This window comes from Vicugna pacos, chromosome 12 (genome assembly GCF_048564905.1).
Source record: "Vicugna pacos chromosome 12, VicPac4, whole genome shotgun sequence".
NCBI lineage: Eukaryota > Metazoa > Chordata > Mammalia > Artiodactyla > Camelidae > Vicugna > Vicugna pacos.
This window is the reverse complement of record NC_132998.1, coordinates 53,430,759-53,443,601: the sequence shown is the minus strand read 5'-3', so window position 1 is coordinate 53,443,601 and position 12,843 is coordinate 53,430,759. Positions and strand designations below refer to the sequence as shown.

Below are 12,843 nucleotides of genomic sequence, written 5' to 3'. Positions count from 1 at the left end.
CTATTTTTCTTCATGTGACTACCAAAAGGCTGAATATTCATTCATCTGAATGACTATTTGAGTGTGGTGTTACTGATGAAATTTAGAGTTTTTTTTTTAAAGGAGGAAAAGAGATGAGTTCTAGCCCAGATATTTCATAAGTCTGAGGAATGTGATGACTTCTCAGCTTCTTACCTGTCTCTCTGTTTTATGATGAAGTCAAATTAGAAGTCTAGGAAGCATAAAGAGAAAAGGCAGGCAGAGGAAATGATGCTTCCATTTGGCAAGAATTGTACATCTTCTTGGTGAAGATAAAAACCTGCGAGGGGGCCCGCTGCATTTTGAAATGGTACTTTCATTTCCCTGATAAAAATGAACAAAACTGATTGATTAAATACACCAAAAGGGACTTTCCACAATACATTTTCTTGGAATGTTTGTACAATTAATATCATTAATGAAGGAAAATGTGTAGAAGATATTTGTAAAACCGGCTGCTTGATTCCACGTTTCACAGACCCGATATCGGCTATCGAGTTGTCACAGACAAAGGATTTAATTTTTCGCCGGCAGATGAAGCCTTTGTTTGCCAAAAGAAGAACCATTTTCAGCTAACCATCCATATCCAAGTCTGGGGAAGTCCAAAGTTTGTCAAAACCCAGTTGGGCCTAAAGCCAATAGAAATGTTTTACTTGAAAGCTTTTGGGGTTAAGGTAAGTCTTCTTCAGTTCACTTTAATTTGACTATTCTTTTTGGGATGGGGTGGGGAGGTAATTAGGTTGATTGATTGATTGATTGATTGATTGATGGAGGTACTGGGGATTGAACTCAGGACCTTATGCATGCTAAGCACGCACTCTACCACTGAGCTATACCATCCCCCCCCAGTTTAATTTAATTCAGCCAACATTTACTAAGTGTTCCAGTTATCTGTTGCTGCGTAACAACCAGTCCCCAAACTGAGCAACTTAAAAATAATAACAGTCATAGGTTTGGGTCACAGATCTGCGACTGGGTCAGGGCTTGGCTCTGACAGCTCACCTCTGTTCAGGAGCCATGAGCTGGGGCAGCTCCTCTGGGCCTGGATCTAGTCTCCAAGATTTGTTCTGGCCATCAGCCAGGAGCTCAGAGGGGGCTGAAGCTGAGCTTGAAGCTTGGCTCTCCCTCCTGTGGACCTCTCTGTGGGACAGCTTGTGCTTCCTCACAGCATGGTGGATGGGGTCTAAGAATAAATGTTTCAAGACATAGGAAATGGAAGCTGCCAATTTCTTCAGCCTCAATTCAGAAACATCAATTCAAACCACAGTTTTGACATTTTTAATGTATACATCTTGCATTTCTTTTACTGAATGTAATGATTTGATTATTTTTGACACTGGTGCATTTTGATATGCAGAAGATTCACAGTGCTCACCAAATTCTCAAAGGAACCTCTAACTTTAAAAAAGCCAAGGAACCACTAATCTAGTCAATGCCTCTTCTTTTCCAATTTAACAGAGGGGAAATTGAGGCCCAGTAAAGTTACACAGTTCACCCAAGGTGGTAAATGATAGAATGCAGGTAGGATGACTTGTGAGTGGTCAACAGGTATTTTTTAATTGCTACCTGAGATCCAGCTCCTTAGGGTGAGAAACATCCATTATCTACATCAGGAAACCTTGGCCCAGCCACTAAGTCTACCAAAGTGGGGCTCGACTGCTGAACACATGAGCTGCTCTTGCTCTCAACCAAACTCCTAAACAAAACCAATCCAAACCAAACCAAAATAAAACAAACAATAATAAAACATATTTTTCTGATTATGGGAGTAACATGAGTCCATGGTGAACATTATGGAACATATTAGAAAAGAGTGAAGAAGAGAAAAAATTCATTCATATTTGGGATCCACTATCTGATAGCCTAATTTTGCCTCATATTTTTGTTATTAAAATTAATCTCAAATTGTTAATATTATGTTGTGAAAATGGAATTATATGATATCATTAAAGATTCTATAAAATATTGTTTACAGAAATGATACTATTTTCCATTTTATCGAAATACCACATTAATTCCTGTATTATTGTAAATTTTGTTTCTTTTTCCAATTATTTATTGTTGCTAATAACACTGCAGTGAACATCCACGAATACCCATCTTTGCATGAGGATAAATTCCAGAAGAGGAATTTATACATCGAATCAGTGAGCATTATTGAAACCCCTGATGTAGGTTGCCCAATTGCTGTCCAGAAAGGTTGTTACTATGCAAATACTTACAGGCCATATTTGGTAGGGCAGATCTCAGCACGCCCTTGCCACTATTCAGTGATAACCAGAAGAGTTTGTAGCAACTACTGAATGAATGTCATTTCCTATATTTCATTTATTTGTATTGTTTGCTGTGAGCTCTTCTTTTAAGCTCTGCAAGGGCTGGGATTTCTGTTAATTTTGCCTTCTTCTCATCTCTAATGCTTGGTGCACAGCAGGTGCTCAGCAAGTATTTATAGGATGAATGAATGAATGAGTGAGTGAGTGCATGTGTCCTTCGAGGTTCCTTGCTCTTTTGTTTTACTAGCCCACTCTATAGTCACTGTTCACCTGAAACCCTCTGTGGTCTTGTGTTTTCTTTATTTAGTTTTACAGATGTTTGTTTCATTTCTCACCAATGACACACCGCTTTAAGGTCAGGGCTGTTGTCTGAAACATCCTTTCAGTGACTTGTCCTTCCTGCCAAGTGCCTAACTTGATGACTTGGGAAAATTTTTAAACACTTGAAAATTATTTACTATTGAGCATTTTAACTAATAAATAAGTTACTTGTTAGTAATTACTTTTTTTTGCTGTTCTACACAGGTAGAAGCCACCAATCAAATAATTGCTATTGAACAGTCCCAAGCAGACAGAAGCAAAAAGATCTTCAATCCTGTTAAGTAAGAAATTTTTTTCTAAATTTCTTTGTGAATGTTTTGGGAAGAAGCCCTCTTGCCTGATGTATGTTGCTTATTTAAAATAAATTCTGGGAGCAGGGAAGGATAAATTTGGAATTTGGGATTAACAGATTCACACTACTGTATATAAGATAGATAAACAACAAGGACCTACTGTCTAGCACAGGGAACTATATTCAATATTTAGTAATAACCTACACTGGAAAAGAATCTGAAAAAGAATACATATATTTATGTATAACTGAATTACTTTGCTGAACACCTGAAACATGTAAACCAACTAACTTCAATAAAAAAAAACTGAAATTTAAAAATAAAATAAAATGAATTCCACTGTAGAAATTGTACTGTACTTAATCAGTAGTAATATGTTAATATTCTGAACACATGCTTATCAACAAAAGTAAAGGTAAAATACATTGAAATAATTGCAAAAAAAAAATCCTTTTTAAAAGCTCCATTTTAGGGGGAGGGCACAGCTCAACTGGTAGAGTGCATGCTTAGCACGCACGAGGTGCTGGGTTCAATCCCCAGTACCTTCATTATAAAAAGAATTAAATAAATAAACCTAAGTGCCACCCCCTCCAAAAATAAAATAAAATAAAATAAAAGCTCCATTTTAAAGTCACCATTATTTTTATAATCATTTATTACTGACAACCTCGCTAACAACTTCGGTTTCTTAAGATAGATTATGGTTAGATCTTTCTTTTAATTTTTCATTTAAATCAGCATGATGCCAATTAAATTGATTCCAAGGTTCTGGATCCATGCTGTGCTTACAGTTCATTTTACTTATTTTTTAAAGCAATATTGATAGATGGTCCTACACCCGGGACAGACCAGGCGAGAGCTCAGCCTGAAGTGCACATGTGCACACGGCACTGAACTGGCCTGGGGCATCGCTTCTCCCCGGCTGGGCAGGCTGTGCGCGGTCTTCCTCAGGAGCTGGCGAGCTGCCTCCCACAACCAGGCCAGGAGAGGGCAGATGCAGGAAGGGGGTGCCAAGGAGCTCACGAGGAACCTAGAGAAACTGCGTCAGTCGGGCGGTGAGGGCTAAAGCAACAGTGCCAGAGGCACAAATGCAACGTGTCTTTCCTCCTGTCGTGGAGGTCAAAGAACCTGTACGTTGGACAGGAGCATCCAGCCGTTGTGAGTCAGAAGCTCCGGGCTTGAGCTGAATGAACCCTTCTTACCATGCAAGAATTATCCCGTGGCAGCCGTTCCTGACCATGCTGTGGACGGTTTATTAAAAATCAGTGTCTTTCACGGTGTGATGAGAATGAGAGTACTGAACAGACCCAAGAATCTAAGAATGAGTTATATATGATCAAAAACTCTGTTCTCTTAGTCTCGGTATTTCTTGCTGTTTGTTTTAGAGTCGACCTGCTTGCTGACCAGGTCACCAAAGTAACGCTGGGCCGGTTACACTTCAGCGAAACCACAGCAAATAACATGAGGAAGAAGGGAAAGCCAAACCCTGACCAGAGGTACTGGCGTCGTGGGTGTGCCCCGGGCTGGCCGGCTGCTCCACCGGACGGCCCCGTCCCCTCCAGGGGCCCCTCTGAGCCCCGGGCTGGCCTGCTGGGAGATTTGGGCCTCCCTCAGCCACTCTCCTCCCTTCTCTGACTCTTCCTGTTTAAGGACACATTTCGTTTACCCTTAGGCATCTTTCTTCTTCCTTCCTCACACCCCGCGATGCCTGCTCTCCCGCCCAGCCCCACGTCCACTTGTCTTCCTCTATGATTCTCATTGAGGGACCACCTGTTCATGTCTCATTGCTCCCAAGGGTTGAGGATTGACTGTATTTCTCAAATTCTCTGTGCTGGTCACTAGTTTCATGGCCTGAGTCCTGGAGCTCTGCCGTAGCCTTTTTTGATAAAAAAAAATCAAATAAATTTGCATTAATGATTTACACCTGTGGTTCTCATACTGTGGACCCAGGACCAGCAGAGGTAACATCACCTAGACACTTATTAGAAATGCAAGTTGTCGGGCCTCCCTGAAAACCTACTGAATCAAAAATATGAAGTGGGGGCCACCAATCTCTCTTTTTACAAACCCCCAGGTGACTGGATGCGTGCCCAAGTTTAAGAACCACTGATTTTAGAACGTAAGTTTTGGAGTCTGACAGTACTGAGTTTGAATATTTGATCCTGTTATTTAGCAGCTGGGTGACCTTGAGCACAGAACTCAACCTCTCTGAGACTCATTTTTCTGTTCTGTAAAATGGGGGCAATACCCATATCCTGCTCCAGTAAGGTTGTTTTGGGATTCTAAGCGAACTAATGTAGATAAACTGCTTAGCCCAGTGCATGACACACTTCGAGCATTCAGTAGGTGATAGCTAATAATAAAAATCATCATCACATCTGTTGTTACTATTACTGATTTCTTTGATACAAGGTAGAACTGTTGCTCTCCCGGGATTTGAGAATTTAGAGTGTTACAGGAAAAGCTGCTGAATTATTTTTCATGTGGTTCTTAAAGCAAAAGCTTTTCTAATAGAGATAATTTTTATTTTGACTTCCCAGAAATGGTCTAATCTTAAAAATGTCTCATCAGTGGTACACATAAAGAGGCCATTTAAATGACAGTGATGAAGGCTGCCTTGATTACAATTGGAAGGGAGGGTTCTGGCCTTTGACTGAAGTCATCACTGGAGAATGTGAGAGGTCCGGGTTCCGTGGCCAAGTGAAGATCAGGGGGGGAAGGAGCCTGTGTGCCTGGGTCAGCCCTGCTGGTCTAGGATGTGTGGCTTGGGTGGTTCTGGACAAAGGGACCTCTAAGGTGGCTTTTTGTTGTGCAAGTGAGTGAGCAGTGCTGTGCTGAGGGCCCAGGAATGCAGCAGGGCGAGGCCTGCCCCCAGCCAGCCCAGGTGGGCCGAGCCCGGGCCCCCAGCAGGGTGTCTGCCCAGTGAAGGCTGCTTTGGGCCTGCAACCCAGCTCACAGGTCCCTCCAGCTGGGCAAAGGGTAGACCCAGAACAAGAGCGCGTGAATCAACTCCTCTCTGGTTTCACAGGGGTGGCAACTTAGAGCAGAAGAGAAAATCTTTAAGTATGAAATCTGTAAAGCCCAAACCCACCTGGATAAACTCACTATTGATTAACTGTTGGGTGGTGTCTGAATGCACAGATTGTGTCTCTGTTTCCTGACGTGTTGCCACTGCCCTGCTGTTTCTGTATTAGGTACTTCATGTTGGTGGTTGGACTGTATGCTGCTAACCAAGACCAGTTCTACCTGTTGTCTGCCCACATCTCTGAACGGATCATTGTCAGGGTAAGCTCAGTTCTCTGACTTTTCTGGATCCCACGTGCTTTCTCCCCCCGGAAGTAGACTTTGCATATTCAATGGCATGCATGAAGAATGCATTTTCTCAGTGGCCCCCGATGATAAAATAATAATAATAATAATAGGGACTTTTTACACTGGTTCTCAACCACTAGAACTTTTGTCTCCCAAGGGGTACTTGGCAAATGTCTTGGTTGTCACAACTGGGGGTGCTGTTGGCGTCAAGTGGGTAAAGGCCAGGGATGCCAGCGCCTGACAATGCACAGGACAGCCCCCCACAGCAAAGAATTACCCTCCCCAAATGTCAGCAGTGCTGGTTTTTACAGTATGTTCTAGGCACTGGGCTAAATAATTTCTATACGACATCCAGTTACTTTGTTTCACAATTACACTGCATTCTTTACACCAGAGGAATTGAGATTTAAGAGGGAGAGAGTCATCGGTGAGCACAAAGCTTGGTTTTAACCCAGGTTCCTCCGACCCCGAAGCCCGCAGGGGAGAGAAAGTGGTAGGGAGGCATTCATTCCATGCCCCAAAGTGACTGGTGACCCGAGGGACATCTGGGCCGCTGCCTAGCACATAGTAATGGCTCAGCACGGCTTGCTGAATGAATGATTGGCCACAGCTGTGGGCAGGAGTCCTGGCAGCCACACAAACAGAAAGCTGCCGGCAGCTGCAGCTGTGTGAGGCCAGGCTGGCCACCGCAGCGAATGCCAGGGACATGAGGTAACAGGTAGCCACCGGCCTGGCAGCCCTGTGGGTGGGCGGGCTCTGTGTTGTCATGGGTCTTTGAAGTGGCTCAGGGGGACACGCAAACCCCAGTAGGGGACACGGTTTACGACAGGCATGTCCGCTGCCGTGGCTGTTAAACTTGGGCCTGGGGACAGACAAGAGCTGCCCATGCGGGGAGGTGAGTCTTCCCTCGCTGGCTGTGAGCTGTTCTGAAACAAAGGGCCTTCTGTGTAATTCTTTTCGTCAGTGAAAAATAATAAGCCATCTATGATTGGAACTCCTGAAACTGTGTCTCAAAGTTTTAATGGAAATAAAGTAATGATGGAAATGAGGTAACACACTAACGTGTTCAGGCGTCCCAGGGTGAGGGCCGGCGCTGTGCCTGCCAGCGTGCACGCCCCAGGCTGGGCTTTCGTAGGGCCCCATCTGAGCTGTGGCGAAACAGACTCCTCTTGGGCAAAGGTGGGTGATTTTTGACACCTCACCTGATGTAATCTGGGATGACTATGCTGCACTAGTATAAATCTGATTTAGTTTTAATTTATTTTATTTAAAAAAACTTTTTTAATTGAAGTATCGTTGATTTACCATGTGTTAGTTTCAGGTGTACAGCAAAGTGATTCAGTTATACACACACACACACACACATATATTCTTTTTCAGCTTCTTTTGCATTATAGGTTATTACAAGATATTGAATATAGTTCCCTGTGCCATAGAGGAGGTCCTTGTTGTTTATCTATTTTGTATTTATCAATTTGATTTAAAATCCAGTCTGGAAACCCAGGTTGCTTATTGTTTCTGATTCCTCACGGGAAGAAATACAGACAGACAACGCCTTTCTTTTCAGAGTTAGCACAGATTGGGTATCGTGAAGGTGAGGCTCTGAGCTATGGAATTCATGCTCGAGTCAGGCAGTCTGCCCGTCACCTGCATACTCTGAATAGTTTACCTGGTGTTGAGGTTTCTCCATTTCCTGCTGACCATCCCTGCAAAGCTATACTTGGGCTGCCAAGTGAGTCCGCACAGCAGCAACGTGAGAGAGACCACATCGCCCAACATTCTGTTATGGGAGCGCTCCGTTAATGGGCGCCCGCCCTCTCATCTCCAAAGCACGATGCTAATTCAGCTCGTAATGATGATTTTGACAAGCTGAAAGTTTCTGCAACTCATATTCAGTATGAACACTAAAAAAATAAATAAATTATACTTAATTTATAATAAATTATAAATTATATGGATTGGGTGTCATAGTACCCACTAAGTTTTTATTTGAAAAAAATGATGGTATGCCAGACTCAGTGGCTTTCTTCTAGTCATAATTTTTGGTTAAAGAGGATGCCCTGTACTACAATGTGCTGGGTCACACAGGGTCACCCTAACAAGGAGAGGAAAAATAATGGTAAAAATATCTCCCCCTCAAACTGGAAGTTCTTATTGGTATTATTTCATTCTAACCTCAAAACGCAGCATGAAAGTGAACGCAGACCTTTTTTGTATATGTATATATATATATATATATATTTTAATTGAAGTCTAGTCAGTTTACAATGTTGTGTTAGTTTCTGGTGCACAGCACAGTGCTTCAGTCATACATGAACATACAGATATTCATTTTCGTATTCTCTTTTACCATAAGTTGTTACAAGATATTGTATGAACTTGTTGTTTATCTATTTTATATATATTAGTTAGTATCTTTTTTTTTTGTGGAATGCAGACTTTTGAATTTGTTTAGTCATGTAATGTTGAAACTAACCAAAAGAAAAACTGAATTCAAGAAATGGCACTATTAAAAATTCGTCAAATTGTACATCTGAAATAGGTGTAGTTTATTGTGCAGGAATCATGCCACAATACAGGTGTTTAAATAAATAAATAAATAAATAAATAAATAAATAAATAAATAAAAGGAGGGGTGGGGAAGAAATGGCATCATTGTCTGAATCAGTGAGTTTTAGAATCGTCCCCAGAATGCATTTCCTGCCCATGAGGTTCTAGAGGGCACTAATCAGGACTTTGCATCATGGGTTGAGCAGAGGGCAGAGCAGCCTACGTTCTACGAAAAAGCCAAATGGGCCATCTTAGGCTATGGCCTGAGTTTGTTAGTATGAGCTCCAGGGTGAAGGAAGAAAAATTTGGCAACTGAAGACATTATAAGACCTGACCACATCACATAGAGATCTGCAAATTGCATTTGGCAGATCCATTCATTTTGAGACCTAAGAGTCCTTTCTCCCCATAGTGGAAATTAACATAAGGGTGACCGTATGAAGGTTGGACTGGATGAGTTTCAGGCCACAGGAGGGATTCAGGAGACCATGCATTCAGAATTCTCCTTGGAGAAAGAATGGTCAGCAGGACCCAGCAATTGTTCATCTGGGCTGTCAATCAAAACAGCTTTGGAAATATAGCATGGTCCCATACTGTAAATTGGCCAATTTAATGGAAATTAAGTTTGACGTCAAAGAACGGATTTATTTCCCAGGACTTTGTTTTGGGGAGCACTCCCTAGCAGACTTCCTTCAGATTCTCCTTGTTAATGATGAGGCTTTCTTTCAGCTCTACTTTTCTTCTAAAACGCATAATTAAACCTGGTTTGAAGCACTGTGTTGCAAGCAGGAAGGATGATTACCTTTGTCTGCCTTTCAAAGACACGCCGGGGTTTCCTAGTTTCGAAAACTAATAAATTATTCCAGTTCCTTTTCCAGAAGAACAGAAATGGGCATGTCCCCCCAAGGTCTTCCTTTACTGCTCTTCAATCGCACACCCAGGGTCGGGAGAGTCAGTGCATTTGCAAGGATGATGAGGGATGGGGGGAGAGCAGAGTCATTCCAGGTACCACCTCTGTTTTCACTGGCTCTTGCCCATTTCTGACCACAAACCTCCCTTCGCGCCCTCAACAGACACTCGAGCTACACACACACACACACCCTTCTTCTGGAGTTCAGCTGAATTTTTATTTACTCAAAAGGAGGAATCAGTGTGAGGAGCAATCTCTGTTTCCCTCTGCAGTTGGAATTCAACAGAACCATCTATTAGCTATGTCAGGGGTAACTCATGACCCCTTTCACAGTAGTGTGGAAGTAGTGCATGGCATGGAGAAATAGTTCTTAAACTTTATCGAGAATAAGAATCCCCTGGAGAGCTTCTAAAGACACGGATTCCTGGGTCCCACCTCCACAGTTTTTGGCCGAGTAGGTTGGAGATGCCCGAGACTCTGAATTTCTCACAAACCTCCTGGAGATGCTGTTTACTGCTGGCCTGAGGATCACACTTTGAGTAGCACCAGTAAAGAGCATTTTTAGGCCCATTTTCCATAGCCCTTTCAAAAGACACAAAAATGGGTATCTTACGGACTGCCTTCCTCAGCTCAAGCTTTCCTATTACGCTCTTTGGCTGCTGCGTTAGAAGCCCAAACAATGGTAAAGCGAAGAAATCACAGCTTTCCACCCCAAACTTAAATGGCCTCAAATGACTACTAGTGATGTTTCCTCTTCCAGGCACCTGCAGGGGGTGCCACTTACATTGTGTTCTTTGTGAAGGGTGCTCCCCTGGAATTGTGCAGCTCTGTAGACGTGTTGCTGAGGAGAGCAGATTAATTGATTACAGGCTGAACAGTGGTTACTATGCACAGCAGAATTTGTTGGGATGAATTTGGGACCATCCATCCTCATTTTTACAAAGTGTTCATGCATACATGATTTAAATCAACTCCCACAACCCCATGAGATAGGTAAAGAAGACCAATGTCTTCTTTATTCTTCAGAGGAGAAAACTGGTACAGAAAGGTTAAGTGATTTCCCGAAAGTCACACAGCCAGTTCGTGTCACAACATAGACTAAAATGTTCGCGTCTACCCTCGATGTATGAGGCTGTGAGATAAATAATAAAAATATTTTAGAAACTTTAATTCATTTGGGTGTTTGATATCATTGAAACTGTTGGGCCACATGTGAACACAACTTTGTGATTCCAGAATATTTTTCTGTGATTCCATTTCAGTTTGCTTTGGCACATTAAGATCCTGGATACCAGAGAAGGGAAATAAGTTCACAGATTTTATAATTACATTTCCCACTACTGATGAGGATTTCTCTTTAAAACTATACATTTAAAATATTGTAGATCTGCGGCCCTTTCCAAAATGATCTGAACATGTTTAGGGATCTGAGTTTTCATACGATGAAAACCAGGGGAGATTGTGGCAACTGTTCCCCCAAACTGATTCTACTTATATCTGCTTCTCCAGTGCTGTCAAGTTACCAACAGGATAATAATTACCCCAAAGCTCATTAAGAAAAAGAAAATCCATCACTGTCCTATTTTATCTCCTTGAAGTGGCTCATTATGTTCAGAGGAGAGCAAAATACATCAACATTTTATACGGCATACCTTTGGATGTAGCTGATTGCTCGCTATAAAAGGATTTGAGTCAAAGCCAATTTGCCATTCACAACCCAGGGGGCTCTAGGATCCTTGCAGAAAGGCTCTTTGTTGGAGTGAATTCACACAAAATAATATTCAAAGTTGTTACTTTGTATTCTTTCCCTGCTTTTGTCTATCCAGTGTCAATGGTTGAGTCTTCCAAGCAGCTCAGGGCTCAGGCAGGTGGGAATGAAATAGGAAGTTGAAGACACCTAAAAGTTCTTTTAACTGAAGCCAAACTTAGAACTAAATTTTGAGATTTCTTTTCATTGTTATTTTAAATTGGCACACATGCACATGGTAAAAACCGTCAAATAATACCAAGAGAGTAGGTAGAGAAGGTTAGGTCATAATTTGAAAAACAAATTAATTTTGAGGATTTCCATGAATTCACTTCATGTGGAAATAGATTCAGTGGCTACAGGGAAGCGAGGAGGAGGGGAGCAGTCACAGTGGAAAACTCTTAGACAAAAAAATTTTATCTAACAGTAAAATTTGGTTTTACTTGGCTTGTCTTTGAAGATTGCGTTTGGCCAGAGTTACTTCTAGGCAACACCACAAAAGTCAAAGTTAGAATCATTACTTAATAATCAAAGGAAGTATATTTGCAGCTGCAGAACTTAGGAGCCTTATGACCTTGGGCAAATTGTTTATCCTTTCAGAGTCTTAGTATCAGTAAAAGAAGGTTAATGGTCCAATCTCACAGAATTGGAGTGAGGATTGGCACAAAGCAAATGCAGCTGTTACAGCTCTTCCTCCAGCATCATCTGCTGCATGAAATATATCGACATTGTCATTCCCTTGTCAATTGTATAAGGAATCATAAACATGAAAGTGTTTTGAAACTATAAGAGGGCTAGCTAAATTCAGGGTAATTTTCTTTAGTTTATCCCAGCTTTAATAAACTTGTAATATTTTCTGATGTAATATTCTGGTTTTAAGTCATTATTATTATCCCTCAAGAGATAGTCCTTTTAGTTTTCTTCTTCCTAATCGTCCACCTAGGGTAACTGACACATTCACCATTCCAGATAGGGACTGGCGCTGCGAACAGTGACACCCAGAGCTCCTGCTCGTGGTGGGCAGGGCAGTGAGGGGATCCTCCCTGGCTCCCCTGGGGACACAGTTATTTAGATATGTCAGAACGTCCCACCCAACGTGTGATTCTCAAGTGAAAGGCTTAGCCAACCTTCTCTTTTCCTTTACTCTGGGGAACAATGCCATCGTCTGTTCCTGCTTCTGTAACTTTTATTGTGATATATGTATCTATTTTTTCCAGGCCTCCAACCCTGGGCAATTTGAAAATGACACTGATGCCTTATGGCAGCGAGGACAAGTTCCAGAATCTGTGGTTTGCCACAGTCGAGTGGGCATAAACACAGACGCACCAGACGAAGCCCTGGTTGTCTGTGGCAACGTGAAAGTGATGGGGACAATTATGCATCCGTCTGACAGCCGGGCAAAAGAGAACGTCCAGGAGG

The 12,843-nt window shown here is 42.1% G+C and overlaps 1 protein-coding gene across 1 annotated transcript in view; it reads left to right on the top strand.

Moving 5' to 3' along the window:
* Positions 1–12,843, top strand: part of MYRFL (myelin regulatory factor like) — a 106,268-nt gene that overhangs the window by 52,846 nt on the left and 40,579 nt on the right. The window contains exons 7-11 of the mRNA XM_072973403.1: positions 497–692; positions 2,817–2,893; positions 4,291–4,401; positions 6,100–6,190; positions 12,642–12,842. Coding sequence (XP_072829504.1) covers positions 497–692; positions 2,817–2,893; positions 4,291–4,401; positions 6,100–6,190; positions 12,642–12,842 — 676 coding nt within the window. The remainder of the gene's footprint in view (positions 1–496; positions 693–2,816; positions 2,894–4,290; positions 4,402–6,099; positions 6,191–12,641; position 12,843) is intronic.